Source organism: Panthera tigris, chromosome C2 (assembly GCF_018350195.1).
Source record: "Panthera tigris isolate Pti1 chromosome C2, P.tigris_Pti1_mat1.1, whole genome shotgun sequence".
Classification (NCBI taxonomy): domain Eukaryota; kingdom Metazoa; phylum Chordata; class Mammalia; order Carnivora; family Felidae; genus Panthera; species Panthera tigris.
In genome coordinates, this window is record NC_056668.1 from 71,471,300 (window position 1) to 71,488,066 (window position 16,767).

Here is a 16,767-nt window from a genome sequence, read left to right on the forward strand (position 1 = left end):
TTAAAAAGAAAACCACGGAATGATGGCTTGTTTCCTTCCACTTAGAGAGTCGCATGCTCTTTGTGGTCATTTTGTAGAATAAAGACCATCTTGGATAATCACCCATTGTTAATCTTGTGTGGCAACACTGGATTTTTACTTAAAGATTTAAAATGGCTTTTCAGGGAGCACCTGGATGGCTCAGTCGGTAGAGTGTGCAACTCGACTTTGGCTCAGGTCATAATCCCAGGGTGGTGGGATCAAGACCCATGTGGGGCTCTGCGCTGAGTGTGGAGCCTGCTTGAGATTCTCTTTCTCTCTCCCTCTTGCCCCTCTTCCCTGCTTGTGTGCTCTCTCTCTCCTCTAAAATAAAATAATAAATAAATAATAAATAAATAAATAATAGTAAAATGGCTTTAGAATAAACACGAAAAAAGAAAAGAAAAAAGAAAAACACAGAGGAGCCATAATGGGGCCACTAAAGGCCCCACATCAGTAAATCAAGATTTAATATCTAACCTAACTTCAACTTCAACCCCCTCAAACGTAACCTTTAACTACCCAAACTGTAATTTCCTGTAAGCAGTATCCTGAGAGAGCCCTTCCTTCTTAGGAGGACAACTTTGCCTAAACACTGCAGTCCTTGCTAATAAATTATGGTGTTCTTTAAAATTTTTTTAATGTTTATTTTTTATTGAGAGAGAGAGTGCACATGCGTGAGAACACGCAGGGGAGGGGCAGAGAGAGAGAGGGAGAACAGAATCTGAAGCAGGCTCCAGGCTCTGAGCTGTCAGCATAGAGCCCAATACAGGGCTTGAACTCATAGACGGTGAAATCATGACCTAAGCAGATTTCAGACGCTTAACCGACTGAGCCACCCAGGCACCCCTGGTTTTTTTGTTTGTTTGTTTAATGCCTCTTCTCTGCCTTTCCTTTCCTGTAGCTCAGTGGAGCTCTCCACTGTTGGTTAGATGAGATGCTTCCTGATTCATGAATCATTTAATAAAGTCAATTAGATCTTCAAATTTACTTGGTTTAATTTTTTTAAATGCTTCTGTATGATGACAAACATCACAAAATTAAAAACAAACCACAAACTGGGAGAAGTTATTTGCAAATACATAAATCAATAGAGATTTAATGTCCAGAATATAACAAGAACTTTTACAGATTAAGAAAAACACACTACATTAATGGGCAAAGAAACATACAATTTACAAAAGATGCTTAACTACAGTAAGCAGAGAGAACTGTAATTTAAAAAACAAAACAAAACAGAGGCTAGAATATCCAAACATGAAAAATAATTATAAAGTTGGAGAATTATCACTACGTGACTTCAAGACTTTCTATATAGCCACAGTAATCAACAGTGTGAGATTCTTTTTCTTATAAAGTCTTTTCTAAAACTTTTTTAATGTTTATTTATTTTTGAGAGAGAGAAAGCAAGAGGGAGAGAGATAGAGAGGGAGAGGGGCAGAGAGAGAGGGAGACACAGGATCCGAAGCAGGCTCTGCGCTGACAGCAGAGTCCAATCCAGGGCTTGAACTCACGAATCGTGAGATCATGACCTGGTGCTGAAGTTGGACCCTTAACTGACTGAGCACCCAGGTGCCCCTCAACAGTGTAATTTTAACATTAAAATCAACAAATCAACCAAACAGGCTTGTAAGAAAAGTCTTTTCAACAAAGGTACAGGAGGAAGTGAAATCCACACAGGAAAAAATTAACCTCAACCCTTATCGCACACAATATTCACAACATTTAGAATGGTCCATAGACATAAACAGAAAAGCTAAAACTATAAAGCTTTTATTTATTTATTTATTTATTTATTTATTTATTTATTAACGTTTATTTATTTTTGAGAGACAGAGAGAAACAGAGCAGGAGCGGTGGAGGGGCAGAGAGAGGGAGATACAGAATCCAAAGGAGGCTCTAGGCTCTGAGCTGTCAGCACAGAGTCCTATGTGGGGTTTGAAGCCACGAACTGTGAGATCACGACCTGAGCCAAAGCTGGACACTTAACCAACTGAGCCACCCAGGTGTCCCTAAAACTATAAAGCTTTTAGAAAAAACATAGAAATATTTTTATATTACTACAGAAGATAAAGTTTTTCAGAACACAGAAAGTAATAATCATAAAAGGAAAAGTTTATTAACTAGACATCATGAAAATTAAAAATGTTAGCTCAACAGGGCACCTAGCTGGTTGATTCAGTGGAGTATGCAACTCTTGATCTCAAAGCTGTGAGTGGAGCCCCACATTAGGTGTAGAGTTTACCTTAAAAACTAGATAAATAAAATCTTTTAAAAATTTTTTTCAGCTCATCAAGAAGACACCATTAAGAAAATGAATAAGCAAGACACAGCCTGTAAGAAAATATTCACAAAACAACTTGCAAAGTACCGGTATCCAAAATATATAAAGAACTCTTACAACTTAATAATACAAAGATAAACCTGAGGCAAAAAATTCAGACAGACACTTAATAATGGAAGATATATAAATCATCAATAAACAATGAAGATTCAACATCATTAGTCACCAGGAAAATGCTAATTAAAACTACAATGAGATACGACTACAAATCTATCAGTACGGTTAGATAGGTAACACCAAATATTGATGAGCATGTTGTAAATGACTAAACGTATCACCTCCTAAATTCTATGTTGAAACTTTAATCCAACTGGATAGTATTTGGAGGTAGAAACTTTGGGAAGTAATTAGGTCAGAAGGGTAGACCCCTCCTGACTGGGATTAGTGCCCTTACAGCAGGCTAATAAGCTTAGCTAGCTTTCCACCAGGTAAAGCCATAACCAGGAAGAGGGCTCCCACAAAGAACTAACTCAGACAGTAACTTGATCTTAGACTTCCTAGCTTCCAGAACTGTAAAAAAATAGATTTCTGTTTAAGCCACCTCGTCTATATACTTCGTTATAGCAGCCCAAACTAAGACAGATGTGCAGAAACCAGAATTTGCAAACATTGTTGCTGGTATTAGACAATAATACAACCATTCTGGAAAATGATAGTTTTTTATATAACTAAGCATATACCTACTCTAAGCAATTCTACTTGTATTTACCCAAGAAAAAATGAAAACATATGACCACAAAAAAAAAAAAAACAACTACTATAAGAATCTTCACAGCAACTTTTTTTTTTTAAATTTTAAAAAATATTTATTCATTTTTGGAAGACAGAGAGAGACACAGCACAAGCAGGGGTGGGCGAAGAGAGAGGCAGACACAGAATCCAAAGCAGGTTCTAGGCTCCAAGCTATCAGCACAGAGCCTGACATGGGGCTCCAACTCATGAACCGCAAGATCATGACCTGAGCCGATGTCGGACGTTCAACTGACTGAGCCAAGCAGGCGCCCCTTTTTTTTTTTTTTAATTTTTTTTTAATAACAGCAACTTTATTCATAAGAGCCAAAACCTGGAAATAGCTGGGACACCATAAACTGGAGAACCACCAACAAAGTATAATACAGTCAAATGGTAGAATGATATTTAAAAATAAAAAGAAATTGGGGTGCCTGGGTGGCTCAGTTGGTTAAACGTCTGACTTTAGCTCAGGTTGTGATCTCATAGCTCGTGAGTTCGAGCCCCACATCAGGCTCTGTGCTGGCAGCTCAGAGCCTGGAGCCTGCTTTGGATTCTGTGTCTCCCTCTCTCTTTGCCCCAGTCCCGCTCACACACTGTCTCTGTCTCTCTCAAAAATAAGCAAACATTAAAAAAAATTTTTTTTAAATAAAAAGAAATAAATTACTAGTACCCACAACAAAGATGAATCTCAAACATTGTTATACTAAGTAAAAGAATCTTACACTAAAGAATATACATGGCATGATTACTACTGTGGGTTGAATTGTATCCCCCAAAAAGATACATTGAAATTCTAATCCCTGTACTCAGAATGGGACCTTATTGGGAAATACTTGTAAACATAATTGAGTTCATACTGGAGTAGGGTGGGCCCTTAATAAAGGAGAGGGACACAGAGAAGAGACAGCAATGTGAAGACAGACACAGCAGGAGAATGCCATATGGCTATGGAGGCAGAGATTGGAGTTGTGCAGCAGTAAGCCAAGGAATACCATGGACTGTCAACAACACCCAGAAACTAAAAGAAAGGCATGTAACAGATTCCCCTCTAGAGCCTTCAAGAGAACACGTTCCTGTTGACATCTTGATTTTGGGCCTTTTAGCCTCCAGAACTGTGGGAAAATAAATTTCTGTTAAGCCACCCAGTTTGTGGTACTTTGTTATGTCAACTCTTGTACATTAACAGAATTCCATTTATATGAAGTTCTGGAAAAGGCAAAACTCATCTATGGTGGGGAAAAATAAAAACACTGGTTGACTTGAGGGTAGGGGAAAGATTAACTGGAAAGGACATGACAGTACTTTCAAGGGTAATGGTAATATTCTGTATTTTTATAAGAGTTCATGTTACAAAAGGTTATACCTATGTGAACACTCAATGAAGGCACGATTAAGATTTGCACATTACAAGGGCACCTGGGTGGCTCAGTCGGTTAAGGATCCCGCTCTTGGTTTCAGCTCAGGTCATGATCTCACGGTTCATGAGTTCGAGCCCTACATCAGGCTCTGTGCTGACAGTGCAGAGCCTGCTTGGGATTCTCTCTTTCCCTCTCTCTCTCTCTCTCTCTGCCTCTCCCCTGCTCTCTCTCTCTCTCAAAATAAATAAATGAACTTTAAAAAAAAAAAGACTTGCATATTATATGTAAATTAATATTAAAAGAAAAGTTATAAGCTAACATTGATCTTCAAAATATGTATGCTTACATATTTAAGAGAAAGTGAACTAAATGAAAAAAATAAAAAAGACTGACATGAATAGATGAAAGAGCTGTGACACAGTAAAATATTCTCATATCTGGTTATGGGTACATGAAAGTTCACTATAAAATGCTTTCAACTTTTCTATATGTTTAAAATCTTTCATAATGAAATGCTGAAAATAGTAAGTATACTACCAAAATTTCTTTGAGAAAAAAATAAAAGGAAGAAACACCAAATGTTGGCAAGAATGTGGTGCAACTACAACTCTCATACACTACTGGCAGGAGTATAAATTGGTAAAAGCCACTTTGGAAAACTGGCAATATCTCCTAAGGCTTACCCTACCTGTAACACCCACCAAGGGGTAGTCTTAGGCTTTACTAAACATTCAGACTCCAAAAATGACCACAGGACCACATTTGGCATCAATCTAACAACATGAGAGCAAGGAAGCCAGATATCCTTTCTCCCCAGCAGCAAACATTTCTTATGGCAACAATACAGGCACAGGCTCCCCACAAGGAACATGCTCAGTTACAATGGTCACTATGCTAGAGGAGCACAAAGCACAATATCCCAATCAGTATTTATAATTCCCTCCAACAGGGAAGCAATTTGTCAATTGGGGATAATTTTTCTCAGTAAGCAACGTTGCCTAGTAAACATTAACATTCTTATCCTCAGGTTTAGGGGAAACAAAACTAGAAATTTAATCAAAGGATGGATTCTCATCTAGCACGGAAAGGATTTATTTTCACTCATACTCTGTGGCCCCCGAATTCCATTCTTTTGCACTCTCCCAAAAATAAATATTAAAAAAATATGTAAGTATAAAAATATTCATGGTAGCACTATTCGTAACAGCCTAAAATGCCTAATGTCAATGGACATAAAATTTTTCATTGCTTTTACTATTTAATATCCACACAACATAGTACCATACAGCAAAGAAAATAAAGAAACCCCAATCACATGGACCAATATCACCAATATAATGGTGAGCTAAAGATACAAGATTCCTTTTTGTAAAAAAAATTTTTTTAACATTTATTTATTTTTGAGAGACAGAGAGAGCATGAGCGGGGGACACAGAATTCAAAGCAGGCTCCCGGCTCTGAGCTGTCGGCACAGAGGCCGATGCAGGGCTGTAACTCACGAACACAAGATCATGACCTGAGCCAAAGTCGGATGCTTAACTGACTGAGCCACCCAGGCACCCCACAAGATACCATTTTTTAAAAGGTTCAGAAATAGGTAAAAGCAATCTACGGTGTTACACATCACAATAGTATTTACAGCAATGGTGAGCGAACAGAGACTGCAAGGGGGCCACAAGGAGGACTTAGGAGTTTTGGGAAAGTTCTAGGTCTTGACCGGAATGCTGGTTACATATACATTTTCACTTTGAAAATTCACTGAACTGCAAATTTATGATTTATATACTTTTGTATATACGTTACATTTCAAAAAAATTTACATGAAAAACAAAGAAGGATCAGCTTCCAGAACAGTAAAGTGAGGAGATCTGCAGACCTGTTTTTCAATCGGAGAAAGGTATAAATCACTAGTCATATAAAATGCCTTGAAATTGCCCTACGAGCATACAGCAAAGAAATACTTCCAAAATTTTTTACTATATCTCAGTAAGAAAAGTGAGAATCTGTGGCACTTGAGCCATATAAGAGGGAGGCTGTGCCAAGGCAGGGCTCCCAGTCTCCCCAACTCCTGGTGAAGAGCCACAGCAACCCTCCAGGAGGAACAAACTGCCAGCATTTATCCTTTCCAGCTCACTGTTGCAGAGACTGAATTCCAGGTGAGTGGACCTGAGGGACTGTGGGCTACCTTCCTCTATCCACTTCCCACTCACAGAAGGGAAACATGACCCCAGGCACGGCAGGTAGAGAATACTAGGGCCCCATCACCCTCATCACAACTCACTCATAGGGCAAAGGTTCTAGGGCAGGCAAGCCAAGACTGGAGGCTACTATGTCTGCCTACTAGCCTATTCACAAAGAGAGAAGTAAGCCATCGTCTCTGCTTCCTGCTCTAGAGCAGTGACTCAGATTTTTGCCCAGGGAAAGAGGCAGGCCGTAAGAACCGAGAGCTCCAAAGATCTCCCTCAAAGAAAATGACTTTATATAGAAGAGAATGTGGAGAATTTCAAGCATAAGGGCATTCTTGAAAATCAAGTCAGTTTTAGTGGTAAAGCACTTAAGGCTGACGGAGTGCTGCCAACAAAATGGCAGAACAGGCAGTTCCAAGCTCCCATCCCTCCACAAAAACATTAAAAAACAAGCAGAAACTATCAGTGCCAATATTGTCAGAACCTGGAAAACAATCAAAGGTTAACAGCAGCCAAGAAAATGATGAACCAAGAAAAAGGCAACTTCAAAATAGTAGGAAAGTTTTGTGGCAGTTTTACTCTCTCCCCACCTCCTCCTCAGTACAGTGGCAGTCTTGAAGAAGGAAACCCACATTCCCAGAATGGGACACTGGTCCCTGGTTCTGGAGGGGGTGCAGCAGACCCAAGGCAAGACACATGTTTGGAAGACATGTGAGAAGACTCCAAACTTTCACCTTGGGCTGATCCCTAGGCTCAGTGTAAGCCTGGCTAAGTGTTGAAGGTCCAAACTTCATCTTGGTCTGATCCCTAGGCTCAGTGTAAGCCTGGCTAAGTGCTGAAGGACCATCTTGGCACTGAGCCCATGTTTCAAGACAAAAAGGCACTTTTTTGTTTCATTTCTTTTTGTTGTTGTTTTTTAGCTCCTGAAATTCAAGGAAATCTGTCAAAACACTAACTGAGCACAAGTTAAGGCATAGAGACTTAGGTGACCACACACAAGGAGGTATAGTCCTTGCAAAAATAGTTTGGGAAAGTTAGCAAACCAATGAACTGTTACAGCTTTCAACAATCAAAAAAAAAAAAAGGTAAACTCTGGGGAAAGGGAAGAATCTGACTTTCAGGGTCACCATACTGTAATATTCAAATGTCCAATTTTCTAAAACAAATAAACAAACAAACAAAAAACGCAAGGCATACAAGGAAGCAAGAAAGAGTATGGACGATTCATAGGAACAAAATAAATTAACAGAAACCATTCTTGGGGAAGTCCAGACATCAGACTTAACTAGTTAAAAACTTTAAAACAGCCATCTTATCAACAAATGGCACTAGGAATGCTGGGTATCCACATGTAAAAAAAAAAATGAAATTAAACCCTTACCCTGTATCATATAAAAAAACTTAACTCAAAGCAGATTGAAGACCTAAAACTATAAAGTTCCTAGAAGAAAACAGGGAAAAAGCTCCATGATACTGAAAGTTAGCAATGATTTGTTGGATATGACACCAAACCACAAACAACAAAAGCAAAAATAGACAAATAGGACTGTATCAAACTACATAATCAGAGTGAAATGGCAACCTATGGAATGGGAGAAAATATTTGCAAATCATACCTGATAAGGAGTTAACATCCAGAATAAATAAAGAACACCATCAACTCAACAACAAAAAATAAATAAACCAATTAAAAATAAACAAAGGACTAGAATAAACATCTCTCCACAGAAGATATACAAATGGCCAATAAACACATGAAAAGATGTTCAACATCATCAGTCATTAGGGAAATGAAAATCAAAACCACAATGAGATAGCATCTCATACTCATTAGGATGGCTTTATCTTAAAAAAACAAACAAACAAACAAACAGAAAGTTAAGAGTAACGAAGTGTTGACAAGAAGGTGGAAAAACGAGGGGAGGGATTAAAAAAAAAAAAAAGAATGTGGAAAAACGAAAGAGTCCTTGCATACTGCTGGTGGGAATGTAAAACAGTGCAGTTGCTATGGAAAAGAGTATGGCAGTTCCTCAAAAAAATCCATATAGTTAGCATATGACCCAGCAATTCCTTTCTGGGTACATACTCAAAGGAGTTGAAAGCAAGAACTTAAAAAATATTTGTATCCAATGTTCACAGCAGCATTACTCACAACAGCCAAAAGGTAGAAGTAACCCAAGTGTCCACTGATGAATAAACAAAATGTGGTAAATACATTCAATGGAATATTATTTAGCCATAGAAAGGACTGAAATTCTTTTTTTTTTTTTTTTTTTAATTTTTTTTTTTTAACGTTTATTTTATTTTTGAGACAGAGAGAGACAGAGCATGAACGGGGGAGGGTCAGAGAGAGGGAGACACAGAATCCGAAACAGGCTCCAGGCTCTGAGCTATCAGCCCAGAGCCCGACGCGGGGCTCGAACTCACAGACCGAGAGATCATGACCTAGAGCCGAAGTCGACCGCCTAACCGACTGAGCCACCCAGGCGCCCCAGAAAGGACTGAAATTCTAACACATGCTACAACATGGATGAACCTTGAAGACATTTAAGTGAAATAAACCAGATACAAAAGGACAAATACTTACTATGATATCTAAAATGGTCAAATTCAGAGACAGAAAGTAGAATTATGGTTAAAAGGACTGGAAGGAGAAGGAACTGGGGAGTTATTGTTTAATGGGTATGGAGTTTCAGTTTGGGAAGATGAAACTGGTCTGGAGATGGATGGTGGTAATGGTTGTAAACCAGTGTGACCGTACTTAACGGCACTGAAGTGTACACTTAAGAACAACAGGAATCGGGAGCACTTGGGTGGCTCAGCTGGTTGGGTGTCTGACTTTGGCTCAGGTCATGATCTCACAGTTGGTGAGTTTGAGCCCCACATCAGGCTTACTGCTGTCAGCCTGTCAGCGCAGAGCCCACTTCAGATCCTGTTCCCCTCTCTCGGCCCCTCCTCTGCTTGTGTTCCCTCAAAAATAAATCTTAAAAAAAAAAAAAAAAAAAAAGTGGGAATTGTAAATTTTGTTATGCATACTTTACCACAATTAAAAAGACACAGATACTAAGATACCACTTCACACCTACTAGGATGGCTATTTAAAAAAACCAAAAAACCAGAAAATAAGTGTTGGTGAGGATGTGGAGAAATTGGAACCATTATACATTGCAGGTGGGAATGCAAAATGGCACAGCACCAGGGAAAAGTTCAGCAGTTCGTCAAAAAGCTAAACCTAGAATTAGTATATGATCCAGCACTTCCACTCCTAGGTACGTACACAAAAGAACTAGAAAGACATTCAAATACTTATACATGAACATTCATATCAGCACTACTTCAAATAGACAAAAAGTGAAAACAACTCAAATGTCCATCAGTGGATGAAGGGATAAACAAAATATAATCCATAAAATGAAAAATTATCCAGATCCAAAAAGGAATGAAATACTGATATATGTCACAACTGTGAATAACCTTGGAAACATTTAACTGAAAGAAGCCAGACACAACAGATCATATATTGTATAATGCATTTATATGAAATATCTAGAACAAGCAAATTCATAGAGACAGAGTAAATAAAAACTGGGGGTGGAGGGGTGGGGAAGGAGAAGAATGTAGGGTTTTTGCTTAATGGTTAAAGAATCTGGGTGATGACAATGTTTATAGCAGCACTATCAACAACAGCCAAAGTATGGAAAGAGCCCAAACGTCCATTGATGGATGAATGGATAAAGAAGATGTAGTATATATACACAGTGGAGTATTACTCAGCAATCAAAAAGAATGAAATCTTGCCATTTGCAACTATGTGGATGGGACTAGAGGGTATTATGCTAAGTGAAATTAGCCAGTCAGAGAAAGACAAATATCATATGACTTCACTCATATGAGGAATTTAAGATACAAAACAGATGAACATAAGGGAAGGGAAACAAAAATAATATAAAAACAGGGAGGGGGACAAAATAGAAGAGACTCATAAATATGGAGAACAAACTGAGGGTTACTGGAGGGGTTGTGGGAGGGGGGATGGGCTAAACGGGTAAGGGGCATTAAGGAATCTAGTCCTGAAATCATTGTTGCACTAGATGCTAACTCGAATGTAAATTAAACAATAAATAAATTAGAAGAAAAAAGAATCTGGGTGATGAAAAACTGGAAACATAGTGGTGATGGTTATACACTGTGAAGACAATTTATGCCATTGACCTGTAACTTAAAATGGTTAAAATGGCAAATTTTATGCTATATATATTTTACCACAACTTTGAAAAAACTGATAATAAAATACCAAAACCACTTCACTGTACACTTTCTTTTATTAAGTGTTTATTTTCTGGGTTTTTTGTTTTTTGTTTTGTAATCTCTACACCCAACAAGGGGCTTGAACTCACGACCTCGAGAGTCGCACCCTCTTCCCACTGAGCCAGCCAGATGCCCCAGAACTGTACAATGTAAATGTATCAATTCTATGTGAATATCTCAATAAAGCTGTTTTAATAAAGTGTAACTACTGTTGAAAACATCATTAAAATGGCAAATTTGTTATACATATTTACCACAATAAAGGTTAACTCCCCCCAAACAAGGCAAGTACACCAGAGCACAGGCACCTTATTCAAAGCCTAGACAAGAAACTGCATGGCTTATTGATCACCTAAGTGTGCTAGAGTCAAATGTTCAGCTTGGGGCACACAGCTGCTGAGTCTACAGGGTGGAGAGCTTTAAATAAAAATGACTGATCTGGATGGAACTGGTCACTGAAAGCTATTTTATTAGGTTGCATGCTTAAGAGAGGAATTAAATAAATGGAGCTGTACAGTCAAGCAGGCTAAAGAAAATACATGAAAGTAAAAGAATCAGTACTACAGCAATCCAGTACCTTCTATACTTCTCATGTTGCTGTACTGACTACTGCTGATCTGTGGATATTTATGTAACTTTCACATGACTGAAGGCTCTATGTGGGTCATTCTTGTGGGTTTGTTTGTTTCTTTGTTTTCATTTTTAACACCAATTGAACGCAGCCTGGGCATTATTACAATGAACACAATCTTGCTATCGACTTCAATCAACATTTTGGGGCCCATGAAACCCAAACCGGGGAGAAAAAAATTAGACAAATATTAGTCGGTTTCTTTTTAATCCTTTTCTCAAATGGATTAGTGGTAATTCACTTAAAGAATTGTGATGTTTCACACAACAAACACGCTGGGTTTTACTCACCGATCTCCTCTGATTCCTGCCCAGAGACTCTAAGCTTGCATTCCTTTGGATAGTGTTTTTGGATTATCTCCCACAGTTCCATGTTGACAAGAGAATTTCTTCGGGTGTGATACCGGGTCCACGAAGAGACCCGGCGGCGACAGAAAGGACAGCATAAACTTGCCTTTTCGACAGTCGATTGGAAGCAGGGATTACAGAGCGTGTGGTTACAAGGCAGTGTTATGGGCTCAATTAGGATTTCCACACAGATGCGGCACTGACATTCCGACAAGGAAGGGATGGCGTTTTGAGTCACAGCCATTTTAATATGCTAACAAGGCATATTCAGCATCAGTACCTGAAAGAGAAAGAGTCTCATTTCCGTCCCAACTACGGAGAAAGAGAATTAACAGTTTTGTGTTTAAATATTATGCCCAGCTGCGTATCAGAATTCAGAGACTGGGAACACCACACAGCGTCCCGAAATAAAAAGGCACGCTGTGATCCAGGTAAACAGTACTACCCTGGAAGGCGGCGTATTTGTCCATGTTTCAGACAAACGTCGGGTAAGGAAAGGAACGTTTTCGTCGGGAAACCTAGACATTAACCCCACCTTTGTGAGGGCTGACTGTGGGCTCCAGCTCTCCCGCGCGGCGGGAGGTACGCGCCCAATTGCCCTCCTCCCTCTTACCAGCTGAGGATGCTCCCTTAGCTCAGCACAGCCAAGCCCGAGACCGCCCAGGCGCGAAGGTACGGGGCCTCAACTCCAAGGAACGCCGTTTCCGCCCAGACGCCGCGCTGCGCGGGAGTAGGACTTCCGTTTTACCGTTGCTGTGGGGGTAACACGCGAGACCCCACGTTCCAGCTTTCGTGCACCGGGAGCGGTTTCCCAGCGCTCTGAACCCACACTCCCCTTTCCTCGGTCAGCCAAAAAGCCTAATCTTTGCAGTCGTGCTGTAGCAACCCGACGAGGGCTGGTGACGTCACAACTGCTCACCCAAACGGTCCCTCCCACCCAGAGAACAGCCCTAGAGCGGACACATCTGACGTTCGGCTGGGTGGGACTTCCGGGTCCTGTGCGCGCCTCCCGCCCAGTCCCGCTCCCTTCGGCCCCGCAGAGGGTCCGCCCCTTGCGTTGCAGTCCCTTTCGCTCCAGCTGGAGCGACGACCTACCATCCCCTTGAGCTATGTGCGCCCGGAGGCTGCGGAAACCGGGAGGGTCGCGAGGTTGGTATCTGGCAGAAAAAGGGAAACCTCAAGACAAATGAAAGACCCAACAGTAATTTTAAAAATTCTTCCCTCTTCTTTTTAAAATTTTCTCAGACTACTTGTCTGTTTCTACCTTGTACCAAGCCTCTTAGGTCGCTTTCTAGAGTTTTGAGGAAGGCATCTCGGAGGTTGATCTCCTAGAAAGATTGTGGTCAGAGAATCCGCAGATTTGCTCCAATTTAACACGCACTGACACTTCCTTCTCTAACCCACCCCTTCTTCAGTCTGAGGCCCAGAGATAGGTTGTTTTAAGATTGCCTTCCCTTCTAAGTATTGTCCAAAACCGACTTCTGTGCTCTGGGGCCAAATTATGTTTGTATATGATTACTTTGCCTAGGAAAGGAGGCAGCAGGCTAATGCCTCCAGGACTGCAAGCCTGCCCAGGGCAAGAGGCTGAGAGGGTTCGACAAGAAAATACAGAATCTAAGCAGTAGCTAAAGGAATCTGATCCGTGCTGCCCGCCCCGTTCCACAGGTGTTCAAGGTCGTCTCATAACTAGTGCTGCCATCGGCCATCCAAGGCTCCTTACTAAGTGTCAACACATCGATATACACTTCTTGGAACAAAAGATTCTACAGAAAAACAAGTGAAGTGGGGGGGGGGGGTCTTCAAGAATGAGGAAGAGAAAAATGTGTTCCGTTTAAAGTCAAGTCTTGCATTAGCGTGTCCGTCTTCACTTCCATCCACTTTGACACTTCTATAGCGGTTTCATAAGGGCTTGGAAAACACTTCAGGGCGGCCTCGATCCTGGGGCTTAGCTGTCATGTGCATCATTTATGATATATTCCCGTATTATTAAATTTCAATCTAGAACAATCAAAATTACAAAGGAGGTAAAAAATAATATTTTATGCATTTTAAAATAAGTTTTTCCACTTTGGTATTAAGTTCTTGTGCTTATTGTATTGAATCCTACTGTATTGAATTCTATGCAAAAAGTAAATTTTGGCTAGGAAAATGAAGGGGATTAAATAGACTGACACCTGTTATCTAAGAACCAAGTCTAGAGACAGAAAATATGATGGTTGCCAAGAGCTGGAGAGTTCTTGTTTAATGGGTACAGAGTTTGTTTTCAGATGGATGGTGGTGATGGTCGCACAAAATTATGAATGTGTATGATATACTGAACTGTACACTTAAAAACGGTTCAGATGGTAAATTCTGTGTGTTTTACCACAATAAGAAAAATTTTGAAAACCAACCAAAACAAGGCCTGAGTTTTTTGAGGAAATGTTACATAGATGTGGAGAAAGAGAAAAAAAAAATCACTGTGCATGAATATAGTCTTTAAGGTCTTTTGGGTTTGCTGAGGTCATTCAGGTGGCGACATGGTTTCTGGATGGAGCCAAAGCAGGGAGGTTGTAGGTCCTTGGTAGAGAGCCTTGGGAGCTTTTGTTTTGTTTTAATGAGAATTCAGAAACTTTTGTTTGTCATCCAGTTGTCCATGGTATCAACACCTTAGCCTGCAATTCCAGGCTCTCTGATAGGTCCTGTGGAATCTCCCATTCTCTTAAACATTAAACCATGATCTATATTCCCTGTCATCCAAATCTTGTGCTTTCAGGCCATTGTTTGAAATCATAATTCATTCTAATGAGTTACTTTGTTGCTTTGCCTACTTGAAGGATCACTTCAATGTACTTCCTCCAGGAAATACCCATAGTATTTCTCAATCACATAGTGATAACCCTCCCAAACTCACCCAATCATATATTGCCTAGTAATAGTGGTTTTTATTGTAGTCTTATTATTTAACTCTTGCACTTTGATTTTTTTGGTTATTTTTATTTTTTTAATTTTTTTTAAACATTTATTTATTTTTGAGACAGAGAGAGACAGAGCATGAATGGGGGAGGGGCAGAGAGAGAGGGAGACACAGAATGGGAAGCAGGCTCCAGGCTCTGAGCCATAAGCCCAGAGCCCGACGCGGGGCTCGAACCCATGGCGAGATGGTGACCTGAGCTGAAGTTGGACGCTTAACTGACTGAGCCACCCAAGCGCCCCTTTTTGGTTATTTTTAGAGCGAGAGCGAGCAGGGGAGCGGGCAGAGAGTGAGCGAGGGAGGGAAAATCTCAAGCATCCTCCATGATCGATCCCACAACTCCAGGATCATGACCTGAGCCAAAATCAAAAGTCAGATGCCCAACCAACTGGACTGAGCCACCCAGGCACCCCTGCATTATGATTTCTATGTTCAGGTACTTATGTCAGGTATAATGGATATATTTTATGTGCTTCTTCAGATTTCCTTGTTCTTGTCTACTTTCTGGGCCCACAGTCACAGTCCCTTGCTCTGTCTGGAGCTGAGCAGTTAGATTTCTAGAGTCTTTGGCTCTTCCTATCACTTCTGGACTCCAGTGAAACACTGCACTGAACAATGCAGGCACCGGCTTCCAAATGCCTGCTGGGAGGGCTTAGATGGTGCATCCTGGAAGTATGGGCAGCAGGGGGGGGGGGAGGTCATTCCCCATGGAACAAACTTTGACCAACTGAAAACAATAGACTAAGTGAGCATGACAGAGAAATTCCCTTTCCATCTTTCTTCCAAGGCATGGTTTCTCCAAACAATGTGTCTGGAGAAGGACAAGACTGAGGGCATTTTTAAAAAGACTTTAAGTAATCTCTACACCCAACGTGGGGCTCAAACTTACAACCTTGAGATCAAGAGTCTCATGCTCTACCAACTAAGCCAGCCAGGCACCCCAACACTGAGTGCATTTATCTACCAAGGAAGCTTCTATGTCTCATGGCCCATTTTCAAGGAGGGGTCAGCAAGGTAACATCATTTTGTATTATTTCGAATCCTCTGCCTAATTTGTATCTCCCAGGGTGCCTGGGTGGCTCAGTCTGTTAGGCGTCTGACTTCAGCTTAGGTCATAATCTCACAGTTCATGGGTTCGAGCCCCGTGTCAGGCTCTGTGCTGACAGCTCAGAGCCTGGAGCCTGCTTCAGATTCTGTGTCTTCTCTCTCTGCCCCTGCTCGCATGCTGTCCCTGTCTCTCAAAAATAAAATAAATATGGGGTGCCTAGGTGGCTCGGTTGGTTAAGCATTCGACTTCGGCTCAGGTCATGATCTCACGGTTTGTGAGTTCAAGCCCTACGTCGGTCTGTGTGCTGACAGCTCAGAGCCTGGAGTCTGCTTCAGACTCTGTCTTATTCTCTCTCTGCCCTTCCCCAACTTGTGCTCTATCTCTGTCTCTCAAAAATAAATAAGTGTAGGGGTGCCTGGGTGGCTCCATCGGTTGAGTGTCCTACTCTGGCTCAGGTCATGATCTCCCAGTCCGTGGGTTCGAGCCCCACGTCAGGCTCTGTGCTGACAGCTCAGAGCCTGGAGCCTGTTTCAGATTCTGTATCTCCCTCTCTCTGACCCTCCCCTGTTCATGCTCTGTCTCTCCCTGTCTCAAAAATAAATAAAACATTAAAAAAATTTTTTTAAATAAATAAATAAGTGTAAAAAAAAATTAAACACTAGAAAAAAAAAGTTTGAATTTGTACCTTCCAAATAAAGCATAAGCACTCAACCTTTACCTGGAAGACAGACTCCACATTTTTAAATGTTTCTGTTAATTCACAGCACCTAGCACATGGCATTTGATGTTCAATAAATATTTTAATATACAGTCAATGTATTAGAGTTCTCTTTCTAGTGTAA

The 16,767-nt window shown here is 40.6% G+C and overlaps 1 protein-coding gene across 1 annotated transcript in view; it reads right to left on the reverse strand.

Moving 5' to 3' along the window:
• Positions 1-12,831, reverse strand: part of RNF168 (ring finger protein 168) — a 36,696-nt gene extending 23,865 nt beyond the window's left edge. The window contains exons 1-2 of the mRNA XM_007090953.3: positions 12,538-12,831; positions 11,868-12,204 (exon numbers count right to left, since the gene is read on the reverse strand). Coding sequence (XP_007091015.1) covers positions 11,868-12,168 — 301 coding nt within the window. The 5' untranslated portion in view covers positions 12,169-12,204; positions 12,538-12,831. The remainder of the gene's footprint in view (positions 1-11,867; positions 12,205-12,537) is intronic.
• Positions 12,832-16,767: the final 3,936 nt, after the last annotated feature.